Here is a 12,636-nt window from a genome sequence, read left to right on the forward strand (position 1 = left end):
CTCGCTCCTTGCCTGCCCCTGCCCCACGGCTGCCTCTCAGACATGGCTGGAAACTTTTGTGGGAACTTGAGGGTCTGTTGAATCAAGTGATGAAGGCTAAGATCTGGATGTGTTGTGTTAGTATAGGGCTGGGGTGTTGATCTGTGAGTGCCTCGGGTGGGGCCTGGATGAGGCTGGTTGACCTATTTGGAAATGTCTTTTGTGTGAAATGTATCATTGGGCATGTGGAGGTATTATTGATATGAGAAAATGCTAAGTAACTGATTTACTATCTGAAAAGGGATTTACAATACTATCGGGGAAAGGGAGGGAGGAAGAGAATGAACATAAACTGCACCTATGGATGAGGACAATGGGGGATGGGGAGGTGGCGGAGGGTGGGGTGGGAACCTGGTGGAGGGGGAAGAAATGAGGAACCTTTGTAATAATATGAACAATAAAGATTGATTTAAAAAAAAAAAAAAAAGAAAAGAGGGAGGGAGAGAGAGACAAACATTGATGGGTTGCCTCCTGCATGCACCCTAACCAGGGCCGGTTTCGAACATGCAAATCAGCTATATGCTCTTGAAGGGGAATCAAATGTGTGACTCTTTGGTCCAAGGGCCAATGCTCTAATCATTGAGAACACTGATCAGGGCAAAACAAACAAACAAACAAACAAACACACACAATTTAAAAAGCAAATACATTTAAAAACTGGTCAGTGACATAAGAAGTAAGAGAGAATAAAGTTAGTTCACAACGGTAATAAAGTGATCATAGAGTAAACTACAACTCAGAATCATAGAAATGTAGAACAAAATGGAACTTTAAAGATCATCTAGTCCAACCCTCACATTCTAAAAATGAGAAATCTGAGGTCTAGATTTTGTAAATGACGTATCCAAGGTCACATAGCTACTTTCCTGTAAAGGTACTACAACCCACATCAATAGAAATAGATCAACATTATAATACTAGAGGCCTGGTGCACGAATTGGGGGGTCTCTCAGTCAGGTCTGTAGGATGGGGCTAAAACCGGCTCTCCAACATCCCCAGAGGGTCCTAGATTGCAAGAGGGCACATGCCAGGCCAAGGGACCACACTGGTGCACCATCAGGGCCAGGGAGAGACACAGGAGGGCTCTAGGGTAGGGGTGTCGAACTCAATCAGAGAAGGGGCCAAAATCTAAAATCCAGCCTAAATTGTGGGCCGAATGGTTTACTGAACAGTCATAAACTGACAATGTCATAAACTGACAGCGGAGTGCAGTGATGACAGCGCGGTGCGGGCCACATTGCAAGGCCTGGCGGGCTGGATTTGGCCCGCGGGCCTTGTGTTTGACACATGTGCTCTAGGGCATATCCGGCCCATTTTGCTCAGTCCCAATTGGCCCGACCCCAGCAGCAAGCTAACCTGTGGGTCAGAGAGTTTGCCCCCTGGTGGTCAGTGGCACGTCATAGTGACTGGTCAACTGTCTGCGCCCTGGTGGTCAGTGCACATCATAGCGACTGGTTGACTGTCTGCCCCCCTGGTGGTCATTACACATTGTAGGAAGTGGTTGAGTGGCCTTAGCATATCATTAGTATATTATGCTTTGATTGGTTGAATGGCCTATGGGTTGACTGGACACTTAGCATATTAGGCTTTTATTACATAGGATACACTGAATTGGCAGATTATTATGATCTCTGAATGCATAATAATATGGCCACTCAGTGTACATCCTATATAATAAAAAGCTAATATGTAAATTGTTTCTTTGACTACGAGTTCAACCAGCAGCCAGGCCAGCCAACTGCCCATGTCCCCTCCCCCTGGCCAGGATGGCCGGACCCCACCCATGCATGAATTCATGCACCAGGCTTCATGCACACACACACACACACACACACACACACACACACACACACTGAGTAACCAGATTATTATGCGTTCAGAGATCATAATAAATAATCTGGCCACTGGCTACTCAGAGTGTGTGTGTGTGTGTGTGTGTACACACACACACACACACACACACACACACACCGTATTTTCCGGCATATAAGATGACTTTTGAAACGAAAAAAAGTCAACCGAAAATCGGGGGCAAAAGACCAAAATTGCACAAAAATTACCTGCAGATCTTGACGCAAAGTAAGTCTTTTCTTTGAAGTGGGGGGTAGTCTTATACAGCGAATATAGGCCTAAACCTATGTTTTAACTGTAAAATTAGGGGGTCATCTTATATGCCGGAAAATACGGGATATATATATATATATATATATATATATATATATATATATATATATATATTGCCATTTTAACATATATGGGAGCTGGAAAAATAGGACACTTTTCACACACCTACAGAAATAAATCCTTTTATTTTATAACAATCCTTTTCCTTTTTAAGATGCATACAGTACTTGTAGTCCAAGAATTCTGAGAAAATCTATAGACAACCTGGCACTATTTTTGAGAATTATACAACTGGACAGCAAATTAACACCTTTATAAATTTAAGGACATATAGAAATATAATTTAGTGTTTGCACAAAAAATAGGGAAGTTACATTCAACACGTTTTCTTAAACGTGCATTCAAAATGTTTAAATGTTTTCTAAAACTTTGGTTATCATGCTTTATTATAATTTGTTAAATTTCACAATTATGTAGATGATTAAACCCAAGTGGTAAGCAAATATATCACATTAACACAAAACAGCAAAAGCAAGCTAATACTGAACAATCATATTAGCAGACTGATTTGAGAATACACGTTTTCCAAAAATAGTACACAAAACTTAGTGTTAACATAGTGACTTTTCTTCCACTTCATAAAATAAGCTTGAGTAATGAGACATAGCAGAACATGATTACATAATAAAAGTATCTTTTTAATTATAAATCTAATTGTACATTTAGGGCAACAAATTGCGATATCTATAGAATAGTGCAAATGAGAAGGACTTTTCTCAAAAATATTAAAATTGGATTCACTTCATGTTCCTCGTATTTCATGAATATTGTTATATTAATTATTTTAGGTTTTTGTGTGATGGGACAAGTGATAGGGTGATATATGTCAGATGTGTACTCATAGGCTGTAAATAAAAATAGCCATTGACTTAATTTACTGGATTAGAGGTGCAGGCACTGAAAATGTAACTTAAAAAAGCTCCATTTGTCATCATGTAAACACTTTTGTTCATCATACCATATTACATGAAGGATTTATAATTCATTTCAAATTGTCATATTGAGCAATTCCTCTAAACTCTTTTTAATATGTGGTGGTTGAGATGCAGCCTGATTTAACAGATTCTGGCCCATCTGTGCAAAAAGTGCTTTGGATAATTTAGCTGTGGCTACTCGTATATTTCCTCCAGCTCCAGGCAGAGAGCCACTATTTGTCATGTTCCCTAAGAGATGCCATAAAACAACCAATACTTTCTGTTCTGTGGCAAAGGGCTTTCTTTGATAGAGTTCCATAACAATATCTGAAATATAAAAATATGATAAATCATAAGGTTTAAAAAAATAAATTCAAGTTCTGCTAATTAAAAAGCATCCTATCTAATAAAAAGGAAATATGCTAACCCTCACACCATCCCAAAGATGGTGGTGCCTACAGCCAATAGGAGGGAATATGCTAATTGATTCCCATACCCTCAAAGATGGCTGTGCCCACAGCCAATAGGAAGGAATATACTAATTGACTGCCATGCCCTCAAAAATGGCACAGCCACAAGATGGCTACACCCAGTCCCCTAAGCTCTGCTGGGGTGTCTGCCTCCGGAGCCCCCACCCCTCTCCCAGGCCCCATTAGCCTTCCAGCCACCCATGACTGGCCAAGGTGCAGGCAAGCCTTGGATGCCAGCTGGCCAGCCACCCAGGGCTGGCCCATGGCACCGGCAAGCCTCAGATGGCAGCTTCCCAGCCACCCAGTTGTGCCCGAGGCTCAGATAACTAGGGCTGGCCAAGGTTTGCATTGCTGGCAGTGGCAGCAGCAGAGGTGTGATGGGAGCATTACCTTCCCCTGACTGCTGGGTTGCCTCCTGCCCCTGAGGGCTCCTAGATTGCGAGAGGGGGCAGGGCAAGCTGAAGGACCCTCCCCCCTCCAGTGCATGAATTTTCATACACCAGGCCTTTAGTATATACATAACTTCTTCCCAATGCCATTTTTCTAAAATGTTAACTATCTTAAAAGGTCAGAAACTTTCCTCCTAAAGATTGGCAGCTTCAAGAACTAGAATTCCATATATGATGATTAGTTCAGGCAAAAATGGTAAATGGGAATGAAATCCAAATTTCATCTTCATGTTTTCTAAATGCAGTTAATTAAAAATTTCTACATATTCGACTCATGGACCTTTTATCAAACACATAATTTGAAATAGCAGTTTTTATAATATGAAACCAACATTTGATTTTAATTATTTTTATTCATTCTGTTTATTTCTACTAACAGGAAGACTAAACACTTACTGGAGAAAAAATAATAAAATTCTTTTAAAGAAAATTTTTGGGTAAAAGTCTTGTGAATCATGATATAATTTATTTCTACTTCATGGGTAATGATATTGAATTTGGCAACTTTCCTTAAATTAAAATGAAATATCCATAAGTTTATTCTTAATTAATAAAACATTTCTTTATCCCTGACCAGATAGCTCAGTTGGTTAGAGTGTCATTCCCATGGCAAGGTTGCATGTTTGATGCCCTGTCAGGGTACATACAAGAATCAACCAGTGAATGCATAAAAGAGTGGAACAACAAATTGATGACTCTTTCTCTTTCTCTCCCCTACCCCTTTCTCTCAAAAGTAATAAAATAAAATTAACAAAAAATATTTACCAGCAAGCTTTTCAGTCATATCCTGTTTTGCTTTTCCATTTAAAAACTGAGCTTTTGTGCAAAATGGCTGTAGAAGTAAGTAATTGTCTGAACAAAAAGAACAGAGACATGTTTAAAGAGTTATGAGATCTTAGTTATTTTCAATTACATAGCATTGAAAATAAAAAACATGCAAATGCATTAGAAAGATTTTTTTAATCTTCCTAAATGACCACAATTTAAAATTCTCTATAAAACCTTAACAGAGTAACATTCTTAGAGCAAATGAAACATAAAAATACATTAGAAAACATTAAAGGAGCTATTGTATGGTGTATATATATAAGGAATTGTCTACATCCTAGGTATCTTATTCTAAACTATACTATATATGTTTATAAAAAAAAAAAAACAGAAAAATAATTGTGGGTTTTTTTGTTTGTTTTTACCTTTACTGACTTTTACAGGTTTTACTTTGAAATAAATATAGATTAATAGTTAAGTTGTAAAGACAGTACAGAGCAGTCTTATGTACCTTTCACCCAAAGGTTATAGCTTACATAATTACAGGTGTTCTCTGCTTTCTGAAAGTTCATCTTTCAACACCTTGCTTTTAGAAAAGACATACATTATATCTGTTTTTATTAACCAAAAGAAAGCCCTAGACAAAGTTCAAAGACAAAAGAAAGACCAAGTGAACATGGTCTTAATTTGTATTTGCATTTCCCTAGTAACTAGTGAAGTTGAAATCTTTTCATGTGTTTATTTACCAACCATATATCCTCTTTGGTAAAAAGTATTTTCATGTCTCTTGCTCATTTTCTAGTTGAAATGCTATTTTTAAATTTAATGTTTTGAGTTTTGAGAGTTCTACATATATTCTAGATATGTCCTTTGTCATATATGTGGTTTGCAGTATTTGGCCCCAATCTGTAGTTTATATCAGTTAACAGTGACTTTTACAGACCAAATGTTTTTAATTTTGGTGATGTCCAATATATAAACTTTTATGGATTATGCACTTAGTGTCACGCTAAAAATTCTTTACCAAGCCCTAAGGTCCTGAGGATTTTTTCCTGTGTTGTCTTCTAAAAGTTTTATGGTTAGGTTTTTCATAACTATGATCCATTTTTTAAAATCTATTTTATTGATTTTTTTACAGAGAGAAAGAGAAAGGGATAGAGAGTTAGAAACATCGATGAGAGAGAAATATAGATCAGCTGCCTCCTGCACACCCACTATTGGGGATGTGCCTGCAACCAAGGTACATGCCTTTGACCGGAATTGAACCTAGGACCTTTCCGTTCACAAGCCGACGCTCTATCCACTGAGCCAAACCGGTTTCGGCTATGATCCATTTTGAATTAATTTTTAAAAAAGATGTGAGGTTGAGGTAGGAAAAAAAATCGAAAAGTCAACCATAAGGGAAGAGAAAGTCAATTTCATATGATAACATTTAATTACTAATAGTAATTTAAAATATATTAATGAAGAAATTTTTTAACATTAAATGACAAAAAATTGGATAGTTAGAATTTTAGCATTATAAAAATAAGCAAAATAAGAAAGTACAACAGTTAAGTTCAAGTAACTGGAATGCCGAAGTAAGATTTCTTACCTACATGCTGACTCAGTGCCTGAACAACATTCGTGGCAGCAGTATAAATGCCTGGATTCTTTGAATTCAGATTGTTATCTACTATTGCTGGAATAAGCATGTTGATGATAGGAGATAAGTTGTCTCTAAGCAAAGGAATCATTTTGTGCATTGTTTCAAGAGCCACCAGATTTACTTTACTATTAGAATCATGAAGTCGAGATTTAAAAGCATCAAAAATCTGAAAGTAAAGTGATAAATTACTTAAGATGAAATACTGTTTATAGCTATTATACTTAAATTTCTTTTGGCATTTCATAGTATTTCTCCTTTAGCATACTATTTGAAAACACATGCACATTTCATTTAACCTACATTTAGAAAATAAAAAAATTTATAAAAACTTGGATGATAAATTTAAGTGTCAAATTTTCTAATAGCAAAATGAGAAAGCTTAAAAAATCACTCCAAAAGACATCTTAATAAATTAAGCTTGAGAAATCTGGATCAGTAGGCAATGTCTTATATACTATAAATGTGATAAAAGTGATGTTTTCTGGAAGGTGCAGGTAGCTTAGCTAACTTTAAGGAATTAAGATTAAGTTTCTATTTTTATCTATTCATAGAAAAAGTAGACATGTAAGTTTTATTATAAAAAATTCAGTTTTGGCAGCAAAAGAAACCATCAACAAAAAAACAAGAGAACATATTTGTCAGTGTTATCACTGATAAGGGTTTAATTTCCAACATTTACAGGAAACTCATACAACTTAACAAAAGGAAGATAAACAATCCAATCAAAAAATGGGCAAAGGAACTAAATAGACACTTTTCAAAAAAGAACACAGAGAAGGCCAACAGACATATGAAAACATGCTCAAAGTCACTAATCATCCGAATCAAAACAACAATGAGGTATCATCTCACACCTCTCAGAATGACTATCATGAACAAATCAACAAATAAGTGCTGGTGAGGATGCACTGCTGGTGGGAATGCAGACTGGTGCAGCCTTTGTGGAAGACAGTATGGAGTTTCCTCAAAAAGTTAAAAATGAAACTCCCATTTGACCCCAGTACTCCCATTTCTAGAAACATATCCCGAGAAATCATAAACACTAATCAGAAAGAACATGTGCACCCCTATGATTATTAAAATAGCAGCACAATTTACAATAGCTAAGATGTGGAAACAGCCTAAGTGCCCATCAGCAGTGAGTGTATTAAAAAACTGGTTCATCTGCACAATGAAATACCATCTCTGCTAATAAAAAGGTAATATGCTAATTAGACCAGACATTTTCCAGAAGTCCTTCCGGACAAAGCCATGGGGGTGGGGCCGAGGCAGAGGCGGTTAGCAGCCATCAGGCCAGCAAAGGAGAGCAGTTAGGGGGATCAGGCCAGCAGCAGGGGAGCAATTAGGGATCAGGCTGGCGGGGGAGAGCAGTAGGAGATCAGGCCAGTAGGGTTAAGGGGTGATCAGGCAGGCAGGAAGGTGAGTGGTTAGGAGCCAATGGTCCTGGATTGCTAGAGGGATGTCCCACTGCCAGGTTAGGCCCCATTCCATGAGGATCAGGCCTAAACTGGCAGTCAGACATCTCCTGAGGGGTCCCAGATTGGAGAGTGTGCAGGCCAGGCTGAGGGACAGCACGAATTTAATGCACTGGGCCATTAGTTATATTTTTTTCTTTTACAGAGAGGAAGGAGAGGGATAGAGAGTTAGAAACATGGATGAGAGAGAAACATCCATCGGCTGCCTCCTGCACACTCCCTACTGGGAATGTGCCCTTAAGAAGGGTACATGTCCTTGACTGGAATCAAACCGGGGACTCTTGAATCCACAAGCCAATGCTCTATCCACTGAGCCATATTGGCTAGGACAAGACATTTATTTTTACTCAGCAGAAATAGAAAATTTTACTTTCTGGTTTGCATGATAGGATAACGGGGTACTTTTCTTCTTAAAATTAAAAGGCAACACTACTGGAATGAAGAGTATAATACATTGAGTGGCCAGATTTTTATGATCTCTGAACACATAATAATCTGGCCACTCAGTGTGTGTGTGTGTGTGTGTGTGTGTGTGTGTGTATACATACACAGGCCAGTGCATAAATTCTTGCATGGGTGGGGTCTGGCCAGTCTGGCTAGGGGGAATTGACATGGGTGGTTGGCCGGCTTGCCTGCTGGTCGAATTCCTGGTCGAGGGGACAATTTACATATTAGCCTTTTATTATATAGGATATACACTGAGTGGCCAGATTATTATGTGTTCAGAGATAATAATAATCTGGCCACTCAGTGTATATTTGCCAAGTTTAATACATAATACTAATTTTTAATGAAGTTTAATTAGTAAATAATAAAATTAAGTAAACTAAACTCTGATGAAGTATAATTAACTTATGCTTTAATACCACTAACATTTATTACTATCTCTCTTTCTATGTTCTTTGTTTTCCTAAAGGTAGGTAGTTAAGCTGGCATATTTAATCTCTACCCTATATATGAAAAATGTTAATATATCCAATTCTAAAGTGATAGCAAATCCCCTAAAATCTCTGGCTTTAAAATATTTATTAATTCACTCAACGTATATTTACTGATTGTCAGGTTCCAAGAACTTTCAAGGAGTTACCATCTAGTGAGAAGATTCATACAAATAAGCATCTATTTTGTTACTTATTTTTTTTAATAATTACTTTGAATTGTTCTAGAATGCTCTTTAAAGAGCAATATTTTAACATTAAAAAATAATATATAGCCAAAACTGGTTTGGCTCAATGGACAGAGCGTCAGCTTGCGGACTGAAGGGTCCCGGGTTCGATTCTGGTCAAGGGCATGTACCTTGGTTGCGGGCATATCCCCAGTAGGGGGTGTGCAAGAGGCAGCTGATCAATGATTCTCTCTCATCGATGTTTCTAACTATCTCTCTCCCTTCCTCTCTGTACAAAATCAATTAAAATATATATATATATAAATACTGACATTTAGGGAAACGTTTTATACTAATAAACTTTATTAGCAACATATTGAAAACGAAAATTAATTTTGATGTGTCCTTACCTTCACAATGTTTCCAACAACAAGCTCTTGATTGTTTTCAGTGTCTGATAAAAGCTGCTTAATCCCATTAATACGATCACGAAAGTCTTTTGCATTTAATAAACCTGTTATGACTTTGATATACTCAGCACTTTCTAAGGAATTACGGGGAACCGACTTTTTGGAGACTTCACAAATTTCAGTTACCTCTCTAAAGTAAAAGGAAGGTAAATTTAATTTTATTATTAATGTTCTATATAAAACGCAAACCTAAAATGTAATTCTCGTTATATATTTATTTTCTAAAAATTCACAAAGTGACCTGTCTTGGCCGGTGTGGCTCAGTTGAAGGAGCGTCATCCTGTTCACCAAGAGGTCACAGGTTCGATTCCTGGTCCGGGCACATGTCTAGGTTATGGACTTGATCCCCAGTACGAGGTGCAAAGGAGGCAGCCAACTGATGTTTCTGTCACTCCTTCTCCCTACTCTCTCTCTAAAAATCAATAAAAACATATTTAAAGTAATGTTTTTATTGATTTTAGAGAGGAAGGGAGAGGGAGAGATAAAAACATCAATGATGAGAGTCCCACACTGGGGATCAAGCCCCGCAACCAGGGTATATGGCCTGACTGGAATCGTACCATGACCTCCTGATTCACAGGTCTCGAAGCTCAACCACTGAGCCATGGTGGGTGGACAAAAACATATTTAAAAAATAAATATAAAAATGTGTGAGGCTTTAGAAAAACACAACAGGATGCAATTGATAGTAAAAAAACACTAATATACCTTAGGGGGAAAAGATAAAGTAACATCGAGGAACTCACTAGGTAGATTAACAATAATAAAATTTATTTAAAAAAGAGAAGATATTAAGAATAACATTAAGAAAGAAGACATTAAGAACAGATAACCAGCCAAAACCAGTTTGGCTCAGTGGTAGAGTGTTGGTCTGCAGACTGAAAGGTCCCAGGTTCGATTCCGATCAAGGGCATGTACATTGGTTGTGGGCACATCCCCAGTAGGAGGTGTGCAGGAGGCAGCTGGTCGATGATTCTCTCTCATCAGTGTTTCTAACTATCTATCCCTATCCCTTCCTCTCTGTGAAAAATCAATAAAATATTTATATTTTATTGAAAAGAACAGATACCAACATCCTCAACAAAAATATTAGTAAACCAAATTCAATAAATTAAAAGAATCGTACACAATGACCAAGTGGGATTTATTCCAGGGATACAAGGATCATTTATCATCCACAAATCAATCAATGTGATACACCACATTAACAAAAATGAAGGATAAAAAGTCATGTGACCATCTCAATAGATGCAGAAAAAGCAGAAACACACATATCAATCAATTCAAAAGAAGGGAGGAAAAGAGAAAAACAACAGCAACATAGGATTGACTGAACAAACAAGATATAGGCTTACACCAAACATCCTAGGTAATAAAAGGGTAATATGCAAATTGACCGTCACTCCAACACACAAGCTGGGCACCCCCATGTGGACACAAGATGGCTGTCACAAATGGCCAGCAGGGGAGGGCAGTTGTGGGAGATCAGGCCAGCAGGGGAGGACAATTAGGGGTGACTGAGCTGGCAGTTAGGGCAACCAGGCCTGCAGGGGAGGGCAGTTCGGGGTGACCAGGCTGGCAGGGGAAGGCAGTTGTGGGGAGGGACCAGGCCAGCAGTGAAGGGCAATTAGGGCCAATTGGGCCAGCAGGGGAATAGTTAGGCGTCAATCAGGCTGGCAGGGGAGTGGTTAGGGGGTGATCAGGCTGGCAGGCAGAAGCAGTTAACGGCAATCAGGTAGGCAAGCAAGCAAGCAGTTGAAAGCCAGCAGTCCTGGATTGTGAGAGGGATGTCCAACTGCCCATTTAGGACTGTCTGACATCCTTGAGGGGTCCCAGGTTGGAGAGTGTGCAGGCTGGGCTGAGGGACACCTCCTTCCATGCACGAATTTCATGCCCTGGGCCTCTAGTTATGAATAATTAATATCAAATATAAGTGGTCAAATACCCAGTAGGTTGAGCATCATCCCATGCACCAGGAGGTTGCTGGTTCAAATCCTGGTCATGGCATATGCCCAGGTTTCAGACTTGATCCCCAGTAGGGGGCGTGCCAGGGCAGCAAATCAATGTTTCTCTCTCTTTGATGTTTCTATCTCTGCCCCTCTCCCTTCCTTACTGAAATCAATAAAAATATATTTAAAATAAAAAATAAATGGGCAAATACTCCAATCAAAAGGCACAGATTATTAGATTGAATAAAAAAAGCAAGGCTTAATTATATACTATCTACAAAACAAAAACATTTAAAAAAATATGTAGTAGGATATATAAGTCAAAACCACAATATGTTAAAGAAAAATTATTCTGGCTCTTGTAAAATGATTAAGAAAACATTATTCAAGACTACTGCAATAGGGATCATGACCATTGCAACAGGGGAGAAAAAGTGTGTTCAACTTTGAATACAGCAGAGACAAATGGGATTTATAGCCAACATATATAGTGAGGGGGTAAGTGAACAAAAAATTACTAAGAGGAGACATCAGGGTAGAGAGTTTCTTGCTAAACTGGCTGAATAAGAATTTGCTAAAGGTAGGCTAGGTAGGTGGAGGATGAGGAACCTTCTCAGATAACAAGGGGGCGGGAGGGAGTGACAGCAGAATTCTTTGCTAAGCCTGGCTTATGTGGGCCAAGAACAGTGCAAAAGAGGGCTGACACTAAAGTTTGGTCAAAGAGAGAGTCTGAAAAATGAGATATTAGTTTACACCACTTGGATAACTACAAGTATTGATGAGGATGTGGAGAAATTGAAACCTTCGTTATTGCTGGTGGGATGTGCCCTTGACCAGAATATATTTTATTGATTTTTTATAGAGAGGAGGGGAGAGGGATAGAGAGTTAGAAACATCAATGAGAGATGTGTCCTCAACCAGGTACATGCCCCTGACTGGAATCAAACCTGGGACCCATGGGTCCACAGACCGATGCTCTATCCACTGAGCCAAACTGGTTAGGGCAACAGTTATTTTTTTTTAAAGATATATAAAAATAAAAAAGACATATCATACAAACATTACAAAACTAGACAAGTAGACTTTAAGAAAAGAAATAGTCTAAGAGGGAAAGAGAGAGATTTAATAAATGATAAAAAGGTCGATTTACCAAAAAATCACAAGT

The 12,636-nt window shown here is 38.3% G+C and overlaps 1 protein-coding gene across 6 annotated transcripts in view; it reads right to left on the bottom strand.

The window, feature by feature from the left end:
- Nucleotides 1-2,329: 2,329 nt before the first annotated feature.
- Nucleotides 2,330-12,636, bottom strand: part of TOGARAM1 (TOG array regulator of axonemal microtubules 1) — a 146,110-nt gene continuing 135,803 nt past the window's right edge. For all 6 annotated transcript variants that reach the window (XM_084884882.1, XM_084884881.1, XM_084884880.1 and 3 more), the window contains 4 exons: nucleotides 9,463-9,652; nucleotides 6,419-6,638; nucleotides 4,822-4,908; nucleotides 2,330-3,464 (listed from right to left, as the gene is read on the bottom strand). In XM_084884882.1, coding sequence (XP_084741008.1) covers nucleotides 3,211-3,464; nucleotides 4,822-4,908; nucleotides 6,419-6,638; nucleotides 9,463-9,652 — 751 coding nt within the window. In that variant the 3' untranslated portion in view covers nucleotides 2,330-3,210. The remainder of the gene's footprint in view (nucleotides 3,465-4,821; nucleotides 4,909-6,418; nucleotides 6,639-9,462; nucleotides 9,653-12,636) is intronic.

This window comes from Pipistrellus hanaki, assembly GCF_964339955.1.
Source record: "Pipistrellus hanaki genome assembly, chromosome: 1".
NCBI classification, from domain to species: Eukaryota; Metazoa; Chordata; class Mammalia; order Chiroptera; family Vespertilionidae; genus Pipistrellus; species Pipistrellus hanaki.